The sequence below is a fragment of the Ascaphus truei genome, chromosome 2, assembly GCF_040206685.1.
Source record: "Ascaphus truei isolate aAscTru1 chromosome 2, aAscTru1.hap1, whole genome shotgun sequence".
Lineage (NCBI taxonomy): Eukaryota > Metazoa > Chordata > Amphibia > Anura > Ascaphidae > Ascaphus > Ascaphus truei.
Genome location: NC_134484.1, coordinates 120,455,561 through 120,482,770, shown reverse-complemented (window position 1 = coordinate 120,482,770; position 27,210 = coordinate 120,455,561). Strand labels below are relative to the sequence as shown.

The following is a 27,210-nucleotide window of genomic DNA, read 5'->3' as shown; positions in this document are numbered from 1 at the left end:
GTATCTTATTGTTTATTTTGAAAAGTATACTTTAGAGAAGTGTGAGAATTACATGTAGGCAGTTACTGTAATGAAAAGATGTCTTATCCAGTTCGATGCTATGACAATCCCTTTGTATATACTGTAGTTATTGCATGTGCCGTGATATTCCAGGCCACAGCACTTGCAAGTAACTTTTGCAAAACATAAAACGTCAGCATCTCTCCCTCTGGGGAAATGGACGCAGAAGATCTGTGTTTGTCCACTACGCACATCAGCTTCCCTTTCACCCACCCCGTGCCACCCTGGACATTGAACATCCAGACCTTTTAATGCCAGAGTGTGATGTAGCCACTTAATGGGATCCTCTTTTCTTACTCCACTCATTCTCTTCCATTCTCATTTTTCGGGAGATTGTTTGTCCTTCTTTCTTTGTCTTTGATGTCTGTCTCCTTTATAATATCTGCGCTTCTAATGGCCAATAGTGTGCTATCAGCTGATTTGTATCTGTGGGGGTAGCACATCCGTTGCCACAAGGCGGTGCTGCTGTACATTAAATTGCAGTGCAGAAGGTAGCGTCACAACCAAAAGTAGCAAACAGTAGCTATTTTATTGAAAACATAACTTTAATCATTGAAGGTAGAATAATTGAACTGTTACAAATGTCTTTTTTTCTGATTACTATTGACCGTACTGTACATCCAATGGAATCAGTGTCCCACTAAGTTGCTTTTTAAAATTAAATAGAAATAAATGTATGTATATATATCTTTATTTATATAGCGCCATTAATGTACAAAGCGCTTCACAGCAGTAATACACGTGACATAATATAAATAACAAATAATACAAATGACACATAATGGGAAGAAGTGCTTCAGACATAAAAGTGACATTTAGGAAAAGGAGTCCCTGCTCCGACGAGCTTACAATCTAAATAGCCGTGTTAGTTCAGTTGCGATAGTGCAGAGTAAATGAGTTGTTCAATATTAGGTGATACCTTTTTTATTTGGACTATCACTTGATATTATAAGACTAGCTTTCGAGAGGTCTCCTCTCTTCCTCAGGCCGGCAATACTGATTTACAGAGATTCCAGGAGTTTAACAGAGATGAACAATTCAAGGTAACAATCTAGGCAGATTAGGCAGAGAAGAAATGGCAGAGGGAATAGTAACTTAACAGACAGGGCAATAAATGAATGAAAGGAATAGTGAGAAATAGGACCAAGAATCCACCAGCAGTGTGAAGGGGGGTGGGGTTACTGGGGGGAGAAGGGGCTACACTGACAAATTAGCAGAGAGGCAGGGAGAAACATTGCAAAAAATTCTAAGTGCAAGTTGTTTTTTTTACACACATATTGTAGTTGGCTAGATATGTAATGACTCACAATTATTATATTATTAGCAGACAGGCACAGGGTTATCGTGATAGGCGAGTAGAATGTAACACCACTGTAAGCAGCACTTTCTGAAAGTTAAACTCCGCAAAATATAGAGTACAACAGTGAGTGACAAACAAATCAGCTGTTTATGAGCAGCGAGTTATATACAGATATGTTTTTTCCTCTCCTCCTCTAGCCATCTATACTCACAAGTTTCAAGATAAGGGAATTGTTAACCTGTGCTGAAGCAGGGATATCCTGAAAACCTGACCTGTTGGGGGAGGGGAGGGGAGGATGACTGGAGTTGAGCACCCTTGGTGTAAGAGGTTGAATGCATGTTTGAGGCTTACCCCAGAGGATTGAGATCTCATCATATGTGGTGCAGCTTTATAATAGGTGTTCATCCCGTATAGGACCATACATTTATTGATTTATTACATCTGGCCGCAGCACTTGAACTGCTAGTAGATATACTGCAGGGACCTGTTTCTTCTGCTGTGAAGACCAGATTGTTAACGATGCGCTAGATAGGGCCACTATGAGAAAAATACTTGCATTGAATCTCCTCCACACACCCAAATAGGCAGCATTTCTGTGATCTCCCAGAGGGCAGATTTATATTATTATTATTGCACTGCAATTTATTCCTGAAGCATTTAGTATTTCTGTGCTTAGAGAAAGATTTCAAGCTTTCCCATTCTGGCTGGTAAATGAAAATGTAGAAAACTTAATTGAGGGAGATTTACTGTAGCAAAGTTTTCTCTGGTTTTTGGAAATCCGCAAAATTAATTTTTTATTGAGCTGATTTTGCACTGGCATTTTCCCAATTGAAAGTAAACGATATTTATGTTGGTAAATCAAGCTGTCTTTAGCTAAAGAGTAAAGCTAGAGTACTTCTTTGATTAATCCCCATAAACCTCACCAAAAAGTGCAATGTGTTAATTTAATGCTTCTAACAGATGCTTAGCTGAATATTTCTTTCCCAACTATAGCTCATATGATTTTTCAGTCTCTCGTAGCATATCCATTTATGGCATAGAGGATGACGTGGCCAATGCTGGTGAGCAAAAATTTTCTAGTAATCACTCTTAGCATTTTCTATATGAATATCTCATGACTATATAATTTTACAATGTCACACACTATAGCCGCCCCTTCCCCAATACCCACAAAACATGCGCACACACACACACACACACACACACACACACACACACACACACACACACACACACACACACACACACACACACTCTCTCACACACTCTCACTCTCACACTCACACTCACACTCACACACTGCACTGTTTTTAACTAAATCCCTTTCTTGCTTTATCCATTGTAACATCGCTGGAAGAAGAGATCAGTGTATCTCGAAAGCTCGCACAAATAAAAGCATTTAGTTAGCCACAGAATGGTATCGTCTATTCGTTTTTGATTTTATATAAATATAAAATCCGGATGTACAAAATCCGCAGCACTCACCAATTCAAATGCAAAAACAATTTAATGTAGAAACACAAGCATCAGGGGTAAAAGCAAGAAAAAAGAAGCGACGTTTCGGACCTCCCGCTCCTTTCTCAAGCTTGAGAAAGGAGCGGGAGGTCCGAAACATTGCTTCTTTTTTCCTGCTGTTACCCCTGATGCTTGTGCAGCCCTGGTTCCTAGCGAACACAGGCCACTACCATATGCTGTATAACCTGTAGGCTCACAGGGCCTGAGCCTCTGCCACGGAGAGCCTGGGGTACATACAATGCTTATAACTTGGTGCAGCGCCTCCACCTGCGACAGCTTCCGCCCGAGGGGAAGTGGTTCTTCGCAGGAACTTATGTACATAAACACACACAGCAATATACCTTAACCAATTAACTTTACTGGCACGAACTCAATAACACAACCTCTCTCTTATTCTATCAGAAACCAGTGTCCCTCTTTGAGGGGACACTACACTCAGCGTCCTGCCGAATGCTCACTCTCCCCTTCCCTTCACCGGGTGATCCCACCCCGTGTCCAGTTCCCTCTTGTAATAAGTCCCCCCACCCTCAAGTGAGTCAGTGAATGTATATGTATGTGACTGCGCAGCCACCGTGTCCTGAGTGAATGATGGTGCTGTTGGTGCACTTGACGTTTACCTTCTGGGCACTCCAGTACCCGGTCCGGCAACAGTCTTCAATAAGGATCGGCGTGGAATTAGATGACGTCACCCGTAGGTGACCGGGGCGATCCCACCCAGACATGCAGCGACGTGGTAGCGGGGTCTGAGCCCAGACTTCCCGCCAACTTATAACTGTCCCAGTAGCACTCACGTAACCAATAAGGGAATCCGGAACCTGTCTATGGCCAGTCCCTAACTCCGCTTCACACTACTGGGGCTCAGGGCCTAACTGGGCCTGGGGCATGAGGCCTAGGTAGGGGGCGGACTGCCTCCCTACACCGAAGCTCCTTCTCCTTTCTCCTATCCGCCAGCTCTGCCACAACGTGCACGCCCCTACATCCTTTTCCTCCCTTACTCGCACCTGATTCGTCCTTGCACGTCACGGGGACCCGCGGGGCTGCTGGGACCCGTAGTTCTCTAACCTCCCTCCTATCCGAGCTCTCCTCCTTCGCGGGCTTTTCTCACTTTGTCCCGCGCATCCGCAACCTCCTCTCGGGCCAGTTCTGCGTCTGCGCCAACCTTAGCATGGCGGCTCCCTCTATGCGGAACCTCCGTTACCGGAGCGTTCCCTAGGTGCCGTCTCTCCCACCCCACGACAACCATGGTGGTAAAAACGGGTCCCGGCTACACTTGTGTTTCTACATTAAATTGTTTTTGCATTTGAATTGGTGAGTGCTGCGGATTTTGTACATCCGGATTTTGTCTATTTTTGCTCCTGCATGGTGATCCTGGTTGCACTGCTTGCACCACAACTGACCAGATAAGTTGCTTCCTGAACATTCTTATGTGTCTATATATAGATATATATATCTATATATATATAGAGAGAAAAAAAGGGGGAAAGAACACTGTTGCGCTAGCCGGAATGATACACAACAAAGAAGGTGATTGCATAACAATAAATGTCCACACAAAACCCCCCAAATAACACTAATACCTGTGTGTATAAAATGACTGCTAAAAACAAAACATAACATACATGGACATACAACATAAACAATGGAAAGGAAGGGGTGAATGAAGGGGAAGGGGAATGGGGAAGAAAAGGGGTAAAAAAGCCCCAAGAGATGCAGTGAATGAGTCAATAAAAGTAAAAATAAAAGTGTCTTTCAACAGCTACTGGGTGTCGCTGCCAGTCTCCAGGAAAAAAACACCTTCCTCTTGACCTGTAAAACAAAAAGAAGACAGCGCGGCTCCCATAGCATAATATTGTAATTTAATATTTAAAATGAACATGCAAGTGAATCATGGACACTTACAATGTGCAAAAAGGTTAAAAGCATTGAGTAAAGTCTTAACAGTCACGCGATCGAGCCTCCGTGGATCTTTGCTGTGTATGGAGAACTGATTTATTAAAAAAAAAAAAAACACATGCAGGATATTGACTGAACTGCAGCTTTAAGGTCGGCTAACACAGTACAGATAACTATATATATATAGATATATATATAGATATATATATAGTTATCTGTACTGTGTTAGCCGACCTTAAAGCTGCAGTTCAGTTAATATCCTGCATGTGTGTTTTTTTTTTAAATAAATCAGTTCTGTAGTAAGAAAAAATACTTTTAGCATTTTCTGTTTTAAAAACAACAACTTTGAAAGACCAATTTTCTTGTATTCTATTTTAACAACCATTTACTAAGGCACTGCCCCTTCGTGTCCTGTCACAAGCCCTGGCACACCCCTTTGTGAGCCCTGCCCTCCCTCTTGCACATGTCAGTGGAGGAGTGCTCATGAATATTCATGAGCTTCCACTGAGTGACAGAAACAGAGGAATTACATTCCCCATACTTAAAGATGTCGCCAAACTTCGCTGATCAATAGACGGAGAACAAATTGACCGGCAGCTATGCAGTTCTTTAGGTAAGTAGAGATTGCCCACATGAAACTATTAAAGTAAAAAAAAAAAATATTTAAAAAAAAAAAAAGGGAGCTTGAACTCTAGCTTTAATAAGCAAAAACGAATAGTTGATACAGTTCTGTGGCTAACTAAATGCTTTTATTTGTGCGAGCTTTCGAGATACACTGATCTTGTCTTCCGGCGATGTTACAATTGATTAAGCCAAAAACTTTCTTAGAAACAAGGCATTGGAATGTTATCTGTGGGTGAAGCCTACACCTCCCCCCTGTGCAGTATGCGATTTATGACTTAAGGTGTTAAATGGTCCCTGAATGCTTGTGATGTAAGGGAATGCATGTGTGTATGTGTGTATGTATGAGCGTGTGTATATGTTTGTGTATGTGTATGTACGTGTGTATGTGCCTGTGTATGTGTGTGTATGTCTGTTTGTGTGTATGTGTGTAAATCTAAATTAATAAATCACCCACAGTGTATACAGTGCATTACAAAAGGTGTGTGTGGAGGAGGAGTGTATAAAAATGGTGTGGGTAGGTGTAGAAATGTAAGAGGATGTTGTATTTCTGTTCATGTGTGTGGCTACTATGTAGTCCCCATTGGTATATATGGATACTGTAGAATTACATCGTACATTTGTATGTGTAAGAGACAGGTGTGTGTGCATTCATATAGCGCAGTATTAATAGACATGGGATTTAGCACTCATGAGAAGAGAGTTCTCTTGTGTCAGGGTAGTGGCTCATGAAGCTGCGGTCACGGTTTAGGCACCGGTGAGGGTCCCGAATAGTTTCATAAATTTGTATTCATGCAACCGTTTCTCTTTCGGTGTTCTAAGATTATCTTTGAGTATGTGGCCATACCCAAAGGTACTGGTATTTTTCTGGTATGTATTTTGTGGGTGGGATTGTGTGTGTGTGTGTGTATGTAGGGGGAGGAAAAGAGTGTGAGGGGAGGATTTATTGAGAGTGGGATAATTGATGGAGGGGGAGAGTGAGAGGAGAGAAGGGGTGTAAGAGAGGGAGGGAGGGAGAAAAAGAGGAAGTAAGAGTGAGATGTAGGAAAGAGAAATAAATGCGAGGCGGGGGGAGGGATTGAGTGAGATAGAGATGGAATGAGACAGAGGGGAGAGAAACACATGGGAAGAGGGCGGGAAGTAGAGGGGGCTCGTGGGGTGTTAAATGGGGGGACTCGCAAGACTGCAGGGAGGCATGGTCGTAACTCTAGTCCTGGGCCCGTCTGCGGCTCTATATACACTCACATCCCGTCTGCTTAAGAGGGGCTGTCACAACTCTGCATGTGTAATTCTTTTCTCCTGCATAGCTTCAATAATGCCCTATCTCACTCAGGTGGGCCCTTGTTGGGGTAGGGAGGACCTATTGTCCCGTTTTGGTGCACAGCATTCTTATTCTATACTTGTCAGATCGGGAGTTTACTTAAGACCTTCTGGTGGGGCCGATCCAATTATGCTCCGGAGCTTCAACTGTGAGAACTCCCTGCTGAGCACATGATTATTCCTCTTCCGGCCAAAGAACAATCTTGCGCCCCTACAATGGGCTCTAGCTATACAGGGCACGTTCCTTAACTGAAAACAATAAATGGTATCAGGACATCCTTAATACACAACTATACACACAAACCAATTTACAAGACTCACAGTGTAGCTTCAGTCTGAACTGAGGAACCTGTTTCTAGAACATCGGTCAGAGTTCTATATACCCTTCTACATCTCCCTATACCCTTCTACATCTCCGTATAGTGCATTCACTGGTCACAGGCATACAAAGAAGTGACTATCCCCTTCTGCTTAGTTATCCTGCCTACATCACATGATGAGGCGTAACGTGAGTGATCCCACACAGTTAACCCATTAAGGCTGTTTGTTAACCCCTTATACTAGCTAGTAGCCCCCAAAGGGGAGGCTACACAATGGTACAGTTAACAAAGAAGACTCTCTTTATCAAAGTCTCCTACCTACAAATCTGGTGTAAAAACTACATTTGGAAAGCAATGGAACATTTGTTTCTTTGATAACCCAATGAAATGTAATTGCAGCAGTTTAGGACACGTTTTGCTGCCAGAGACTTTGATTAGTAATGCCCATATTCTCCATCGAGGCTACAATACACATTTAGGGGCCTATGCAGTAAACGGCGATAAGACCTTTATCACCAGCTTCTCGGCAAAAAGCCTACTGCTATTCAGTAAGCCCAGAGAAGCTGGCGAGAATAGGAAAGCTCATCGAGAATAGGAAAGCTTCTCGCCAGCTTTTCCAACTCGCTGTATTCTAGTAGCGCCAATCAGCATCTCGCAGCTGATCCCCACTCTACAATGGAGAATTTCTCCCCAGATGGCCTCGGCAAAAAAAGTTGGCAAAAAGCTGGGGATGACGGGACTTAGAAATAATCAGGCCCTTTTTCCTGCCTTGGATTGATGCCGGGGTATCCGGAGCTGATACCCATTAATACCAGCACCGGAGAACCCCGGCATGAATCCGGTGCAGAAAAAATGCATTTACAGCCCACTTCATTACCGTAGCGGCTAACTACTAAGACAATGAAGGGGTTAAACACCCGTGCCAGGCTTATTGTGAGTAGCTGGGGTGGGTGAAAGGGGTATTTGGCCCTTGTTGGGTGTTTAGGCCTTGCGGGGGGATTGCGGGTTGTTAATACCACTACGGTAATGAAGGGGTTAACCCCTCCCGCAAATCCTAAACACCGACCAAGGGCCAAATACCCCTTTCACCCACCCCCGCGACCCACAATAAAAACAATACACACAGCAGCCCCACTACCCACCTCCTAGGTCCCACAATAAACATTATCATATTTAATAAATGCCAATAACCCACCCACCCCTGTGCCCACCATACTGTGAAACCATGATTTATTATTTTACACACAGGATTAATACCCCAGGCCGGCAAGGGTCCCTGGTGGTCCCAACGGGTGTCCGCAGACCCCACAGTGCACCCCACGGGTGGTCCCCAGGGGTGTCTGGGGGCCCTCGGGTGGTTCCCACAGGGGTCTGGAGGCCTTTGGGTGGTTCCCACAGGGTCTGTGGGCCCTCGGGTGGTCCCTGCGGGTCCGCGGGGCCCCCACAGCTGTGAGGCCCCCACGCCCTTCATATTGGCTGTGGTAAGTAGAACTGTATTTATTTACTTTATTTATGCTGGCTAATGTTGTGTTTAATAATGGGCAAATAATCTATTATCCATATCTGGATAATAGTTATCTTGCCCATTACTGTACTGCATGTGTCTTGGTGGTGGTGGTGGGGGGTTTATTTATTGAAATGTAGGCCAGGTTTTATTTTTTTACATACAGGATTGGTTCCGCAGGGCAGCGGGGACCCATGGAGACCACCTGAGGACCCCCTGGATGCCCACGGGTACCACCCGAGGACCCACGGGTACCACCCGAGGACCCACGGGTACCACCTGAGGACCCATGGGGGACACCTGCGGGGAAGAACCGGGGCCCTGTGAATCTGCAGGGACCACCCCAGGGCCCCAGACACCCATGGGAATCACCCGAGGCCCCCAGACCCACGTGGGAACCACCCGAGGGCCCCAAGACACCTGTGGGGACAACCCGGTGACTCCCAGGCACCCGAGTGGACCACCCGTGGACCCCATTGGGGCCCGCGTGCACCACCTGGAGGCACACGGCGCCTAGCGGGGACCACCCGGAGGCCCCATACACCCATGTGTACCCCCCAGGTTGCACTGTGGAGCCTGCGGACACCCGTCAGGACCACCGGGGACCCCGCCAGCCTGGGGTATTAATCCTGTGTGTAAAATAATAAATCATGGTTTTATGGGAGGGCACAGGGTGTGGGTATTGGTGCTTACTAAATATTTTTCAATGTAAATTGTATTCCTAGCGTAGATGAGCAGGTTTTCTCCGGGGTAGAACTGTGTTGGTTTGAGGTCCGGGGACCCCCTGCTTCCTGAGGTACAGGCCCCGTTATGTAAAAATATTTTTATTTTCGGCGAGATTTTCGCAGAGAGAGGCGGATCTCTTGGCAGCAGATACAAGTCGCCAGGTGAGCCCTTTTCGGAGGGCAGGTCGTCTCGGCGCCGGCATCTCGCCATGTTTGGAAATGTTGCTCTCACTGGTATTCGAGCTTTCTGCATACCGTGGGAGCAACTCGGCAAAAACAAGGCGAGTTTAAAACCTTTCCGATAATTTCTATCGGATGTTACTGCATGAGGCCCCTTAGATGCTACATGGCATTGAAACAATTTGGGGGAATTAGTTGTCCTCTGGTTCCTGAATCATGAAACAAATAATCACTCCCCACAAAGACGGAAAGTAGAGTTGAAACTTTTGGGGAAATAAGATATTAACGTTTGTTTAAAATAATAATAATAATAATAATAACATGTTTTTGTATAGCGCTGCTAATTGTACGTAGCACTTTACAGAGGCATTTTGCAGACAGTCCCTCCCCCGTGGAGCTTATAATCTATGTTTGTGGTGCCTGAGGCACAGGAAGATAAAGTGACTTGCCCACGGTCACAAGGAGCCGACACCGGGAATTGAACCAAGCTCCCCTGTTACAAACTCAGTGCCAGTCAGTGTCTTTTACTCACTGAGCCGCTCCTTAAAAGACACTGAAATTTTTTTATTAGTTTTTAAAAGTTTACTTTTTTATCACGTGCTGCAGATTCAAAAGTATGCGGCGCTGGGGACAGTGTAGTTTGCGGCCCGGCCGGATTAACGCTGCGGGGGTGGGGGGTCTATGCTCCTGAATGGGATCCCCGCAGCATTAATTCTCAGATTGTACAATAACCCCCCTACCTGATGTCCGATCCCTTCTGTATAAGTAATCAGAGAGGAGATAAGTGTAAGAGGGGGGAGAGAGGGGGCTGTGTGGGGAGAGGGGGGTGGGGTGAGGGAGTGAGTTGGGTAGGGGGAGCGAGGAGTGGGTGGGGAGGGAGAGGGATGGGAGAGAGATGGATGGTGGGGGGAGAGAGAGGGATGATGGTGGGAGAGAAAGGGATGGCGGGGGGAGAGAGAGAATGGAGAGGGGCCGGGGAGAGAGAGAGGTTTCACCTAGGGTGCCAAATATCCTTGAATCGGCCCTGGGTGGAGTCAATACTAAAGTTTTCTAGGGTGCCAAGATACTTATTCAGTGTATACAGTATCCCTAGATGGGGGTACTGCACTACCATATGACTAACAAATAAAAGGTACTCCCTGGGCTGACCAATGCCGGGGGGGGGGGAGGGGGCATTGTGGTACATATGTATCACACTTTCCCCCACCCCCTGGGAGATATGACAGCTACTGTGTATGTGGTGCGTTACCTGCAGCTCACAGAAAGCCTGGGCCTCCGCTTCTCGGAGTCTGGGGTGTGCCTGATCCGTCGGGTGGCATCGCCTCCAACTGTATAGGATTCTACTATGTGGGTTAAACCCATTACAGGACCCCATGCAATAATACACACGATGGTAAGAGTAACAGTTTTACTGCATGCATAAGAATAACAATGATAACCAATCCACACCACTAGGCCACACACGGCCGTACCCTCACACCGTCCTCCAACACAATGTCCACCCTGGATGGGATATCTCCTCAAAGTATTGAGGGCCCTTGGGCACCCAAGCACCCCGGTGTCCAGAAGGAGCAACCCCCCAAATGTGTGAGACAGCGCTGCCCACTAGAACTGCAGGTGTTACAGTTGGTGGACTTGGTGTACCTGCCCAGGTGCTCCTACACCCAGGTAAGGCCAGAAGATGAAACCCACTGATCCAGCGATGTCGGTGTAGCCTCCGCCTCTACGTAGGGTGGTATCCCGCGTGGATGGTTCCGCCATGAAGAAAGTCTCTGATATAGTGGTCTGGTACAGGCCACTGGATCGCCAGTTTGCCGCCGCATCCTGACTGTGCCCCTCTCTCTCTAGTACTAAAGGAGCTGTGTCCCTAACTGATGGGTCGTTACCTCCAGCAACCACAAACTGAGGGGAGTCGGGGCCTAGCTGGGGCCTATGGGGGTATCTGGCCTAGTGCAGGGGTCACAGATGCCCTGCACCTACACACCCTACCCCTTCCTCATCCCAGCTCTGACTGGCGTGCTCCTCAGCGCGCGAAAAGTATCTATTCCCTGGCAGGGGAATACTGATGCCCTATTGGCTGCAGGGTAGCATATGAGCTGCAGCCTCGGGGCTGCTGGGGCTTGTAGTCCCTGTGGAGGACCTTCCTGCTCTGCCTGCCTTGCACGCTAGCACTGCGCATGTGCGGCATCTTACGCATGCGCTATCATGTCCAAGATGGTGGTGCCCTGCAAGGGGAGCCACCGGTAGCCTCCGGCGACCGGGTCACCTGCCGCAAACTGCCCACGCTCTCCCCCAGCCTCCGCTGCCTGGCGCAGCTGCAGGGACCGGCAGACAGGGGACCAGGGGGAACCCAGGCTATACATATAAGGCAGTGCACTAGCATAACTTGTCTGTCTACTCAGATGCACTTTCCCGGGAAGAAAAGCTGGCACTGTGTGTGGCTACATTTAGCACTCTATCCAAACAATGAGATACATGTTTTAACACTTCATCTAAAACCCTAACTTTTTCTAAATGTTGACCATATCTTTTTATTTCTCTGACTAGTGCGTATCAAGCTGATTCACATCAGGTTTTCTCTGCCACTGAGTTAAGCCAAAAAAGCACTCACAAATAGAACAGGGGCAGATGTTTCTGTTTCATAAAACTAGTGGTAACCACTTGGATGTATTCCCTGTTTTGCTTTGCAGAGAGAAAATGACAAAAAGGTTGTAAATTCTTTGGAATTGTAGTCTAGAAATGTATTATTTGAGTAAATGAGCTAAAAGCTGGTGTTCCAGACATGTGTTAAGGCTTTAAGCTATACACCTAAATGCAAAAAAGAGAGTTCTGGAAATGTTGTTTTTGAAGCTTTTGCCAGGCAGCTTGGAGGCATCACAGGAACAATTTGTAGTCAAAGACAGATTTCAGATATATGCGCCGAACACATCTGTTAAGGCAAAAAGTGCGATCTCGATTTTTTTCTCTCTCTCTACATGATTAAAAAATAAAATAAAAATTAGCTTCAAATAATAAAGCACATTTATATCCAAGCAGCCAATTATTCTATTTATGGGTAATAACTCCTGGAAGTGGTAGGAGGTGACAACGTAATGCAAGAGATCTGTACTTCTGAGTCAAACCACAAAAGGGGAGGATTAAACACAATCTTACATTAGCTTTGCGTTTGCTTAAAAAGCCAGATGAATGACCAATGAAGACGTCCCATTATATTAAAAAAAAAAAAAAAAGGACGGTGACAAAACCGGAGCTATTTTTTTTTACTCTTAATGGCAGCATTTTAGTAAATGTGGGGGTTGCACTTATTAACGTATCCCAGCGGCAAAGCTTGTGAAAAAAGCTGGAACAGATAAGGAAAAGGAATCCCCTTGAAAACCAAGGGGATTTTTTCTGTCTATGATAAACCTGGTCACATTTGTTTACCCCAGTTTAGAGAGACTTTAGTAGATAACCACAAATAATTACTTTATATCTTGACTATCAACCCGTTTGTTCACCAAAACCCTGGAATATATTGGGCCATCTTACTAACTGTAAGCCACCTTGAAGCCAATTCAAGCCTTTCAGCTTAAAACTGCTTAGTAAATATGGCCTATAGGGTTTTAAGAAATAAGGTACACTTTAACACAGCGGTGCGCAAACTGTGGGGCGCGCAAGATGATGTAGGGGGGGCGCAGGCTGCTTGCAGGGAAACCTGGGGGCGGGCAGAGCTGTGCACGGGCGGCCAGAAGCTCCGTGCTGCTGCTTCTATGTGTCTGTGTCTTGCAGAGGGGGCGGGGCCTGCAGATGGGGCGGGGCCAGAAGCTCCATGCTGCTGCTTCTATGTGTCTGTGTATTGCAGAGGGGGCGGGGCTTCTCTCTGCACACAGACAGCCCCTCCTTCTCTTCCTGTCTGCTTCCCGCACCAGTTTTCAGCAGCATGGGGGGTTGAGGGATCGGAGCATGTCACCCCCACCAGGAGAAAGTGTGTGTGTGTGTATTGAGTTGGTGTGTGTGTGTGGGGGGGATTGTGTGTGTGTGGGGGGGTTTGTGTGTGTGTGTGTTTGGGATTGAGTTTGTGTGGGGGGGATTGAGTGTGTGTGTGTGGGGGATTGAGTTTGTGTGTGTGTGGGGGGAGTGTGTGTGTGTGGGGGGGGGATTGTGTGTGTGTGTGTGTGTGTGTTGGGATTGAGTGTGTGTGTGTGTGTGGGGGGGGGGGGATTGAGTGTGTGTGTGTGGGGGGGATTGAGTGTATGGGGGGGATTGAGTGTGTGTGGGGGGATTGAGTGTGTGTGGGGGGGGGGATTGAGTGTGTGTGTGGGGGGGATTGTGTGTGTGTGTGGGGGTTGAGTGTGTGTGTGTGGGGGGGGGGGGGTTGAGTGTGTGTGTGTGGGGGGATTGTGTATGTGTGGTGATTGAGTGTATGTGGTGAGTGTGTGTGTGTGGTGATTGATTGAGTGTATGTGGTGAGTGTGTGTATGTGGTGATTGATTGAGAGAGTGTGTGTTGTAATGCAGTGGTGCGCAAACTGGGGGGGCAATGAAGCGCAAGATTATTTAGGGGGGGCGCAGGCGGCATGCAAAGAAAACTGGGTGCGCGGGCCGGCAGACGCTGTGCGCGAGGGGCGGCCAAGAAAATGTGCACGGGCGAGCAGCCGAAGATGTGTGCGGGTGGCTGAACAGGATAGTGCAGGTGGCGGCAACGTGATGGTGTGTGAGCGCACGCGCAGGGGCTTCGGAGGTACGGGGAGGAGCACGCCCGAGCACGGTGATGTCAAACGCCCCTCCCGGTGTCTGCCCTGCAATAGCGCTGTGTTCCTGCTCTCCTCCGCTGGCAACCTTTTTCGCTGCGATCCTCTGCAAGTGAAAGGGTAGGCTGCCACTGTATCAATCATACTATGAATGTACAGAAATAATAAAAAAAACTGTGAAAACACAACATTGAAAACGGGAAAAAATAAATAATACTGTAGGTAGGAGTTTGGATGACAATGGGGACAGCAAGACAAAAAGCATGGAGGGGAAGGAAGAAAAAAAAGGGGGGGGGGAAGGGAGGTAGCAAAGAGGTGGATGAATGCCCCCCCAAACGATTGCCTTTGTGCACGTACGCTCTCCCAAGCTTGGCGCTTGGGGAGACAAACAAAATTGACTTTGATGTGCGCTCAGCAGCAGTCAATACACACACACACAGACACACACAGACACACACACAAATAGCCCCGATCCACGCTTGCAAAATTATGCAGGACACCCTGTGCTCATGCTTGGAGAGTTGTGATGTCACCGCTCTCAGCAGCAGCGTGGACGCAGCCTAATTTTGCAAGCGCGAGCTGTTGAAATATGTAAGTATTTAAACATATTTGGATTTATAATGTATACCGTTTAATAAATGTTTTTTTTTTTGTTTTCATGTGATTTTGATTACATCAGGCAGGGGGGGCCCGAGAAATTTTATGGATGAAAAGGGGGGCTCGGAATAAAAAGTTTGCTCACCCCTGATATGTAACAATACTAAAATACCTACAAAGGCGTGGCATTTGATTTATTTTTCTAACAACACCATTACTACAATTTCATATCAAACTATTTTCAATGAAACCATGGTTATTTTCACAGGCTGGAATTTCATTGTTTGTATCTACTAGCACACATTTGGGAGCAGGCTTGGACTAGCCTACTGATTACCTGGGGAAATCCCCATTGCGCCCTGGCATCAGATGGACCTTCAAGGTCCAGAATAGCCACGTTTCAGATGTGTCATAAAAGTTATGTATGTGTCTGTCTGAGTTAGTTTTCTCTACATTTATTATTTGTATATGTGCATACATACTGTAGGTGTATGCATGTATGAGTATGTACCCATGGGGGAATGTATATAAGTATATTTATGCATGTATGTCTTTATTTGTGCATATATTCTGTACATGAGTGTAAGCCCTACCTATTATAACTGTATTGTCTGTTATATAGAAGGACCCTACAATCTGTTTCCCCCAAATGGGCCCCTGATACCCAATCACCTGTCTACGACCAATAGATTGTGTAAAAATAAGGATTTTATTGAAGCATTTATGAAAACAACATCCCATTTACAAATGTTTTCCTTTGTGGTATCTTTTTTTACATTTCTCTTTATAATGTGTTCACTAGCCAATTTTTTATTATCCACATCATTAAAAAGAACCATCCTTACACCAGCCCTCCAGTCAAAGGTATATAAGATGTGGAGAGAAAGGGGACTAGGAAGTTAGAGAAGAGTTTGATTTGCCAAATATGCATGTATATCAATATTTTCAGTTGAGACACTATGTCGCATCAATTCAGCCAAAACAAGACATGGGTAAGAGGCCCACACTAAGGACAAGGAAGTATACACTAAGGAGATGGGAGTATACACTAAGGAGATGGGAGTATACACAAAGGAGAATGGAGTATACACTTAAAAGAGAAGGGAGTATGAAAGGAGGAGGAGTGAATTCTGATTGTGCAGCCAGCAAAGGACATTGGGAAGTGTCTGATATGTAAGAGCATAACTCAGGTGAGATTAGTTAATCAGCCTGCTGAGAGCCTTGACTGCAGATGCTCCTTCCCCAAACAACAAATACATGCTTCCAATTGTCGTTCGTGTAACAAATCAGTCACAGTGGTTGCAAATTGGTAACGATTTATTGAATGGAATATTTTGGCTTTACTACTCTGGCATATAAGGTGTAAGGCAGAGGGTAAGAGGCCAAAACGATGGTTACAACCTCAAATTCCCAAGGAGTGCAGAGCAGCACGCAGGCCAGGAGGGAACCTGTGAGGAACCACGGCTGTGATAGTAAAATGTGTAACATTATAATTAGGGGATATGAATTTAAAATGCCCCAAAGAACCACTGTACCTGGATATCAATGCACGGTTGCACTGGTCGCAGGCATGAGAGCCAAGCTGGACAGTCCCGAAGGGGTTAAATGAGTTTACCCTGGAAGGGAAGAGAAGGGGCCGGATGCGTGAGGCTACAGTAGCTTGCCCGCGAAGGAAAACATCCAGGGGTATAGAGAGGAGGAGGGTGGGAACCAGGTCCAAAGTGATGCCCTGCAGCCTGGGAGAAGGTGGCAGGCAGCATGGTGAACCCAGTAGCATTAGGCAACACAGGTAAAGCCATGTCAAACCAGGCATTGGTTGCATCAGTCATACATGATCCAGAGCTCAGCTGGACGCATTTTAAAGTCCAGTTTTAACTGATAGATCTTTACAATTTACTGTGTTTTAGAAGTGTGGATGTATTTAACTATCTTAATATTTGATGTCATTTATTTAATATGTATGTAAATACATGCCAAAGTGAGATGAACTGAGCTAATCAAATTAATGTGTGAGGTTATGGAAAAGATATACTAGCAAATAATTTGCACATCTCAACATGTGTCTCTATTAAACACTGTCTATGATTTCTAAATCATTCTGCACTGTTTTTATTCTTCATAATTTAGTGTACTGTAATTACAAAGATAGGATCTTTGCTGCCTACTGTCATCTCCAGTTCACTCATGTGCAATGGAAATGTTAATGTGCTTTAGTTTGTTGTAGCATATGAAGGGACGTGGATCCCTTCATACACTCATTCATGTTTCATACACTCTGCTTTCAAATGAGATTCCCAATTACATTTCATGGAAAAGCTGTGTAATGACATCTTCTTTGTACTTTGAACATATTGCTAGATTCCGAGTGGGCAGCATTGATTTTAATGTCTATAATCTTGTGATTGCTCAGAGAGGCATTCTGTTCTCCTTACTGTACTCTTTATGGTGTTAATGTTAAATGTTCATTTTGCCTCTGCAGGTGGAAATAACAAATGATGTACAATCTATACTTCTAATAATGGTGGCCGTAATGGTTGGTAAAACAGTTGGAGATTACTTTAACCATTCACTCTTTAGCTCTCTGCTGCAACTGAAGTGTATCCCATACTTAGAAGCAGAACCCAGCGTTGTGCACGGGAAAAAAAAGTAAGTTGTATTTACATGCAAGAAATGAGTGAGGCTTAAAAAAAATGTAAAGCAATATTATGTCACATTCAGCTTTTTCAGAATTCTCTATTATGTTTCCCAAAAGAAATAATGAGCTTTTACTCATGATCAATCTATGACTAGTGGGGAGGAAGATGCTATTCACCCTGAGGGTAATTTAAATCTCCACGTCACTTTCCAGAAATGTTTCTATTAAGTCCAGTCTGCTTGTGGGCTTCTACTATGTCTAAGTACAGTACAATGATTGAATTTGGATACAATAAACAACATGGATATTATATTTAAAATTACTATGGTAAAAGATGACTTTGAGATTGCTTACTTTACACCCACTAGTAGGCTTAATTGAACTTCTCTATTGAGAGACATTATGAAACAATAGACATTATGAAACAATATAACCACGTAATTTCCTTAACAATTGATGAAGAAACCTTATATTTTTATAATACTTTTTAATAATCTAATATGTGGTGGGGTCTTTTACTAGAAGTACAACCACTACACAGAGCTGTTCAGTCTACCTCTAAGGAATACTGATTGTTTAGGGCCATGCCTGGAAATTTACATTCAGCAACGGATGGGAATTCTAAGAATGTTCCCTGCACATTTCCACCCGGATATAGAATGGAGACTTGAAAAGGGGCCATTGTAAACTTGCCATTGATCTTCATTAGATACAGTATTACATCTCACCTACAGTATACTGTTCACCCCTAATAATCTTTAATGCCCACAAAACAGCCATAGAGAAGCACCAATGAGAATGAATGATTACTTTTTACAGATGTGACTTATAAATAAATCACAGAGTTGTAGACCCATAATTAATATTGCATTTCTTAATTGACTTCCTTATAGTACATTTTCATTCTTCTTGTGCACAAACATATACAATTGAATAGAGTATGGGTTATAGTTTAGGATCTATTCACCAGAATATACATATTCCTAATTTCTGGCACTTTATTCAGTGCATGCTGAGGTACAACAAACCAAATATAAAAGAAGAATGGGTAATCAGTAAGTTGCATGTACAAGGAGCATTTTAACTTTGCATATGAGAATACCCTCAAATACTATGTACATGTGTTTGGAGTTTGACATCAAACAAATATGATTTTGGTACATCAAGATTCATAGACAAACCCAACTAAGGAATTTCTGTGGTGCACACACATGAAAAAAAGCAATATCCAGTATTCAGGTAAAACTCTACAATGTGTTCATTCATGCACATCAAGCATGCACCGTCTGCACACAAAAACTTTATTTTTGCTCATTAATGGTCAGTGTATTGCGTGATAGTTCTTACTGTTAACATGGGCTAACCAAAATATCAAAGTTACAGCATTATGTGATCCACAATACTTGTCGGATCATAAAGTAACCCTTCATCACTTGCATAACAAACCATAGATCACCAAACTAACAGCACATTATTAATCATTGCCCCTCAGCTGCTAAACTGGTGTAATGCGATTTGTGTGAGTTAGTTCTATACAATATCAGTTTCTCAGCCCTATACTTTGATTAATATTAATGGCAGTATGTACAGTTGAGGTGTTGGGGTGTGACGACACATGCAAAAGCCAAAACATAGTACAAAGACACATCCTGATATTGACCTTGATTTATATTGTAGATGTGGACTGATTTACTGCCAGTTAGTTCTCAAAACTCGATATATTAACTCAATTTGAAGTGCATAGTGTAGCGTTGCCAATACTCAGTGTTGTAATAAAGCCTGGTTCATTAGACATAGAAACTGCATAGGCATAGGTAATGCTTTGTAAGGAAATGTGCTGGTTAGTTGCATTATTATATCAACACAGAAGACAGATTTATTTACGTAGCATATCATCTTGAAGCAATTTACAGACACAAAACAAACTCATCATATACTTACATGCAATGCATTGTTTCCTGTTTACTAAAATGACCAATTAGCTATCTGCTCTGTGTCTTTCAGGGTAAACCTGGAACTGTTCACAGCCAGAGATGTCATGAAGCCATGTGCAACAATCCACCTACAGGAAAATGTCTTCTCATTGGCTGAGCTTCTTGCTACTACCAGTCACAATGGATTCCCAGTAGTTTACAGTCCTGGACCAGGTCAAGAGGAGGTCTTCCTAGGAACAATTACAAGGTAAAGTGGCCCTGCTGATACAGTAGGTGCATTTACAATATTTTTATTACGGCGATTAGCTAACCAGGGACTTTCTGTTGACATTTACATTTATTATGTTTAAGTATTAACAGCACTTCTAATAGGAAATGAGCTAAAGTACCCAGTGCCTACAAAGATTATTTTCTGGAATGCTTTGTTTTGGGTAATTTCATTTCAAGAAATAGCTTTCTTCTTTCTGTACAAAGTGTGTATTTAGTCAATGAGAAATATATGAGCAAAATAGACCTGTTACACTGTAACTATACAAATAATCTTTGGGGCCCTAAAAAGTGTAGTTTTCTTAAAACACCACAAATTCCATTTAAATGTCACAACATGGCCTGCAGTTGTCTAGCAAAGTGTCTCAGCAACCCATGTGAAAAGCAACTAAACAATTGAGCAGGTCAAACATGTATGACAACATGGCTAACAACTATGTTTGCTCATGGGCTATTGGGCCACCACATGGGCATCTGTGTCAGTCTAAGGGTTGTTATATAGTGTGTGCGGCCGTGCACGTGCCACACACGTTTTGTGTATATACTGTGCGCGCCTGTGTGTGTATGTGTATGTATATGTGAGTGTATGTATGTGTATATATGTGTGTGTGTGTGTATATGTGTGTGTGTGTGTGTGTTTTAAAATAAATAAATAAAACCTGCAATAATTTTTTTAATACGTTGTACAGACATACACATACACACACATACACACACACATACACACACACATATACACTCATATACTTACATTTTCAGCGGCGGTAGCAGCGCGATTTCTTTATTTTTTTCTTCTTCCCCCCTGTTGGCCAGTTCTACTGTTCTTGTTGTGCGCTCGCGCGCAGCCCCATTATAGAAAGGCTGACTGACGCCAGCCAACTAAAATTCCGTGCACGGCACTATAGAACGGGCCTAAAATGTGTGTTGGTGGTTGTGGTAACTATTACTACACAGTACCATTTTAAGTTTAATTATCAGCATCTTTAAACTATGAAATGTGCACCCCCAAAAAACATCCTGTGACTCTAGTTCAACTCTATGGAATCAATCCTAGACAAATAAAAGGCAGTCTATTATGTGACCAAAGTGAATAATGGCAGGGACATGAGTTAAACTGATGTTAAATGTCTGTTTTTCTAATTAAATCAGACATTTTTTGGGGAGTGTTTTTACCATATCTACCTAATGTCCTTTGTGATAAGACTGTATCTGAAATGTTGTACAAACAGGTATACTGTTGATCCAGACATGTTTCTCTTTGTTTTAGCTCTGCCACTGTTAGATAACAAGATAACGGGGAATTATTACTGGATACGATTACTATTACACGGACTTCGCGGGGGAAAAGGAAACATATTCAATTTTACACCAGATTGAATCTTCCCAAGGAGGAAAATTGCAACGATAAGTAGTTTAGACATGTTTTTGCCTGCCTGCTATCTAAGACGTTCTAAGTCAAGGAGCAAAGCATTTAAAACAAAAAGATGAGAGATTGTGTAATGTCCACAGCGCACTTCTCATTGCCACCCCTACCTCTTTACAATTTATCACATAAAACCTCCGCTCAGAACATTTTTCTTTGTACATATTGTAAAAGGATTGAGTTACGAGTATTAAACAGTTGTTGGGTTTCTACATTTCAAATGCAGAAGGAAAATGAAAGAATGTTGTTATTTTTATAGTGGTTCATATGACTGTATCGGGAAATGATACACAAGAACTATACGGAAATGTTAGTGTAAGGAGGCTCTTCAGTTCTTATGATTTCTTTTTGGTTTTACATCTAACTATTTGCAGCTGCTGCCTCTATACATTTTTATACACATTTCTTCACAAATTAATCCTTCTTGCCACAACACAAATGATAATTGATTGTTATAGGACATGCTGTACATAACAAATTCTGTGTGCAAATCAATCTGTCATTTGAGGTTGACAATGCAAAGTGCATATACACTATACAGAAACCTTTAACTGTGGCTCTGGGTGGTAGAAATCAGACCATCTGGTTAACGTGGTTTCTCTTTGCTAATTCTCTTTCACAAATATACGATATTATATTTTAAGAATTTAGAAGGCATGATAGCATTATATGTCAGTAGAATAGCCACTTCTAGGCTCTCTTTGTGAAGGACCAAATGGGCCTATGGAAGAAGGTTAATTTTAACACAATGTTAAATTTTATGTTCTGTATGTATCTCCTGCAGTGTTTTTGAACAGAGGTTCCTATTAATCCTTGTGTTCCTCCGGGCATCCCTAAAGGTTCCCTGCAATTTTCAGGTTATTTGAAAACTGTTCAAAATACAGCAGAATTGATAATGCATCTGATTTCAGACGCGCCATTAGAGAGGGTTGTTTTTTTTTATAATGCATCTAATCTCAGACACGCTATTAGAGAGGGTTATGGTTCCTTACAATGCATCTGATCTCAGGCATGGTATTAGAGACGGTTGGGGTTCCATACAATGCATCTAATCTCAGAAACGCTATTAGAGAGGGTTGGGGTTCCTTATGTAGCCCTTATTCCCCCGTACCTGGGAAGGAACTACCGGTACTGCTTTTACCTGTCTGGCAACCAGGAGGCCTGAGCCTCTGCCATTGGGAGCCTGGGGTGATATCTGGTTCGTCTCGGTACAGCGCCTCCAACATGGTGGGATAAGCCCCTTACAGGAACAATACCAATAATAAACACACTCAGGTATATAATAACAACCTTTACTGAACACAAGAAACAGAACCCTGTACCACACAGAATAATATCCCCCAACTGATACCACCAGTGAGTGTCCCCAAAGTACATAGGGTGCTTGTCAACAATACACTGATGTCATTTTCCCCAATATCAGGGCCCACCCAAAAGTGTAGGAGTGTTACGCCGGAGTAGCCCGCAGTCCAGACCTGTCCCTAGAACTGAGGTGGCAGGTATGAATACACACACCGACAGAGCGAGGGACGTGTCCGGGTTGTGGTATTAGATGGTGCCAGGCCAGATGGGGTGTATTGCGAGAATACTTGCCGATACCGTTTTCCCAGAAGAATGGTCGTTGCCGTTGTCGAGATCAGGGGTAGGAGATGTATGGAGAAATCGAGATGAGTGCCGAGGTCGAAGGGAGCCAGAAGGTACTTAAACAGGAACAATCCGAAGTCGAGAGCCAAAGGGGGTAGTCTGCCAAGCCGCGTCTAAACTGAGAGAATCAAAGAACAAGCACTGTGAAACACCCATACAAAAACTATGACGAGCGAGGAAGCACAGAACAGAGAGGGTATATAAAGCTGGAACAGCCAACCAGGAGAGGGGGCGTGCCTGGAGGAGCCCAGGGAGCTTCAGTGCATTGGCTGCTGTTCTTAGAGCTCAGGTGACACTCAGCAAGAGCCAGATTGTAACCATGTGGTGTTTGGGGGCGGAGCCTGAGTGGGGATAAGTTCAAGGGCTTTTGTGTGTGCACTGTAAGTCCAACGTGTGCATGAGAGGAAGCAACGTGGGGTGCGCACGTGCGTGCGGGGCGGCGATTCCGTGCCGACGGCTGCGGCGCAGAGCGAGGAGGAAGAACCTCGTGGAGCGTCCCACCATGCCGAGGGGTAAGTGATGAAGCTGAAGGGGGCTTGCGTGGTTGTAGTGGAAGGGTCTGAGCAGTGTAAGGAGAGAGCCGTGAGCTGCGCCTGAGACGCTGTGTGCTCACATTCCTAACAGTACCCCCCTCTTCAGGATCGGCCTCAGGACGATCCAAAAATGGCTTGTCTGGAAATTTCCTCCTAAAAAGTCTTCAGGAGGCTGGGTGCATGGATGTCTTTGAGCGGAACCCAAGACCTCTCCTCGGGTCCGAAACCCCTCCAGTGGACCAAAAACTGAAGCTGCCCCCTGGAGATGCGGGAGTCCAGTAAGGCTTGTACCTCGTATTCCTCGTTATTGAGTACCGTGACTGGATCTGGCTTGCTGGTCTGTTTAGGAAAGAAACGATTGGCAATGTGGGGTTTTAATAGCGAGGTATGAAAAACGTCTGGGATCCTCATGGAGGGTGGTAGTTTAAGGCGAAACGCCACTGGGTTAATCTGCTCCACGACGGGAAAGGGTCCCAAAAACCTAGGTGCCAGTTTAGGGGAAGGGACTCTCAAGCGGATGTTTCTTGACGAGAGCCATACTAAATCCCCTGGCTTGTAGTTGGGTGCCGGCCGACGGTGGCGATTGGCCTGAAGTCTAGCAGTATCGGCGGCCTTGTGGAGAGACTTTTGTACCTTGGACCAAATGTCTTGGAGAGTGGAAATCCGTTCGTCTACCGCCGTTACCCCAGAAGCCAGATTAGAAATGGGTAGGCAGGGAGGGTGAAACCCATAATTGACAAAAAATGGAGATTCTCGGGTGGATTCACTTCGGGCCGAATTGACCGCGTACTCTGCCCACGGGAGGAGTTGGGACCAATCATCCTGGGAATCGGAGATGAAACATCTGAGGTATTTCTCCAGCGACTGGTTAGTTCTCTCCATCTGTCCATTGGACTGGGGGTGGTATGCAGAGGAGAAGGAAGAGACAATTCCCAGTCTCTTAGTGAAGGTCCTCCAGAACTTGGAGAGGAACTGGGATCCTCTGTCAGAGACAATGGAAGACGGAATGCCATGGATCCTAAAGATATGCTTGGAGAAAATGTCTGCTAGGGCGGGAGAGGAGGGCAGTCCCTCTAGGGTGGGATGAAGTGGACCATCTTCGAAAACCTGTCTACGACAACTAAAATGGTGTTGAAGCCCCTAGACCTAGGAGGTCGACTATGAAATCCATGGAGATATGGGACCATGGACGAGCAGGCGCTGGCAATGGGAGGAGAAGTCCCTGAGGTCTCTGTGGAAGTGTCTTGTTCTGGGTGCATACAGGACAAGCGCGAGTGTATTCCGCAATGTCTTTAGACATACTGGGCCACCAAAAGTTCCGACGAATTAAGTCTAACGTCCTTCTGAAACCTGGGTGACCTGCAGTTTTAGAAGAGTGTCCCCAATCTAGGACCTCTGGAATGAATCTGGGCGAGACGAAGAGCCTGTTAGAGGGGATCGCCGTGTTTGAAGGGATCTGTTGCTGGTCCCTTTTGATCTTGTCTAGCGATTTGAAGGTGGAAGTAGCCAAAATTCTCTCGGGAGGTAGGATAGGTTCCAAAGCTTCCTCAGGCCTGTCTTCCGAGGAGTATTGTCTGGACAACGCATCTGCCTTCACGTTCTTCGTTACCGGGACATAGGATAGATGATAGTTGAAGCGAGAAAAAAAGAGCACCCAGCGAGCTTGTCGAGGACCGAGGCGACGTGCACCTTCGATATAAAGTACATTTTTGTGGTCCGTCAAAATAGAAAATGGCTCCCTTGACCCTTCCAACAGATGTCTCCACTCTTGTAGTGCCATTTTAACGGCCAATAACTCTCTGTTGCCGACGTCATAATTCCTCTCGGCGGAGGAAAATTTCTTAGAGAAATACGCACAAGGGTGAAGTTTATCCTTGGGCGAGTACCTCTGTGATAGTACAGCCCCTGCACCGCAGTCCGATGCGTCAACTTCTATGACAAAGGGAAGATCTGTGTTGGGGTGGCGCAGGATCGGTGCCATGACGAATGCCTCTTTAAGGGCCTGGAAGGCGGAGATTGCTTCGGCGGACCAGGCAGAAGGGTCAGCCCCTTTTCTAGTCAACGCCGTGATGGGGGCCACTAGAGTGGAGAAATTGCGAATGAACTTCCGATAGTAGTTCGCAAATCCTAAAAAGCGCTGGATAGCCTTGAGAGTCTCTGGTCTGGGCCATTCCGTAACTGCCTGGAGTTTACCTGGATCCATCAAAAAGCCTTCGTCCGAAATAATGTAGCCCAGAAATTGGGTAGAGCGTTGATGGAAGGTACACTTCTCTAGTTTGGCATACAGGTGATGTTTGAGTAGACGTGAGAGGACGTACGAGGTGTGATGAATGTGATCCTGAAGATTTTTGGAGAAGATCAAAATGTCATCTAAATAGACAGACAGAAAGATGTTGAGCACCTCCCGAAATACGTCATTAATAAAGTCCTGAAAGACAGCCGGGGCGTTACATAAACCAAAAGGCATGACGAGGTACTCATAATGCCCACAGCGGGTGTTGAAGGCCGTCTTCCACTCGTCGCCCTGCCTGATGCGGACCAAGTTGTAAGCCCCACGGAGATCCAATTTGGAAAATATCTTAGCCCCACGCAGTTTATCGAAGAGTTCCGTGATCAAGGGGAGAGGATAGCGGTTCTTGATGGTGATACAGTTCAAGCCCTGGTAATCAATACATGGCCTCAGAGTACCATCCTTTTTCTTCACGAAGAAGAACCCTGCTCCCGCCGGGGAACTGGAGGGCCGTATGAATCCTCTCTCAAGATTCTCCTTTATGTAGTCTTCCATGGCTTGAGACTCAGGTATCGACAATGGGTAAGTCTTGGACTTGGGCAAGGTGTATCCTGGGACCAAATCGATGGGGCAATCATAGGACCGATGAGGAGGCAATTGTTCTGAGCGGACCTTGTTAAAGACCTCACGGAAAGGGTGATACACAGGGGGAAGAATGGAGTCCTGAGTCATTGTGTTAGCCAAGAGTTTGGGAGACTTCCCTGACCTCGATTTCCAGGTGATGGGGGTAGGTGAGACCCAGTCAATTGGAGGGTTGTTCTTCTGCAACCAAGGTAGGCCGAGGGTTACTGGCGTACCTGGTGCCTGGATGGCATCTAGTACCAGGGTCTCGCTGTGGGAGTAGGTAGATAGCAGGAGAGGTACGGTCTGTAGCAAGATTAAGGGTGGAGACAGCGAACGACCATCAATCCCAACCAAGGCAATAGGTTGGGCCTTCTTCACCAAAGGTATCCGGTTCTGTTTAGCGAAATCGAGGTCTACAAAGTTTCCTCCAGCACCGGAGTCGATAAAGGCAGCAGTAGATGTGCAAAACTCAGCGCCTGCGAGAGAGATAGGAATCGTAAGTTTCTTAGGCAGTGCCTCCTTGGGGAGGGGACGAGGAGAGATAACACCCAGTGAGAGCCCCTCCATACTCACTGAGTGTTCCCATTTCCCGGACACAAAGGGCATGCACGGACCAGATGTTCAGGGGATCCACAGTAGAAACAGAGTCCGCCGGCGTAGCGGTGTTGTCGTAGTGGATTCCGGATCTGTTGCACCCCTAATTGCATTGGCTCGGGAAGCTCCAGTGCCAGCTGCTGTGAAGGAGGTGGTCTAGAAACCAGAGGAGAGTTGGGGAAGGGTGCTTGGAAGGTTAGTGGCCGGGCATTCTGACGCTCCGAGCGTCGTACCTGGATGCGTTGATCAATACGTACGGCCAAGTCAATGAGCGCCTCCAATTGGTCTGGCCTGGGTTGCCGAGCAAGCTCATCCTTGATGGACTCCGAGAGACCTTGCCAGAAGACGGAGACGAGCGGCTCTTGTCCCCAGTTCGTCTCGGCAGCGAGCGTGCGAAATTCAACTGCATACTGTGTCACCGATCTTCGCCCCTGAGTTATCTGGAGGAGGGAAACATAGACGCCATCTCCCGGCGTGCAGGGGAATCAAAGACTTGTCGGAACTCACCCTTGAAGGCTAGGTAGTCTTGTGTCAGGTCCGGGCGCAACTCCCAGAATGGCGA

General features: G+C 45.3%; 1 protein-coding gene across 1 annotated transcript in view; it reads left to right on the top strand.

The window, feature by feature from the left end:
- The window catches only part of LOC142485628 (chloride channel protein C-like), a 169,613-nt gene that overhangs the window by 94,874 nt on the left and 47,529 nt on the right, over window positions 1-27,210 (top strand). Inside the window, exons 14-15 of the mRNA XM_075584477.1 lie at window positions 17,244-17,410; window positions 19,404-19,580. Coding sequence (XP_075440592.1) covers window positions 17,244-17,410; window positions 19,404-19,580 — 344 coding nt within the window. The remainder of the gene's footprint in view (window positions 1-17,243; window positions 17,411-19,403; window positions 19,581-27,210) is intronic.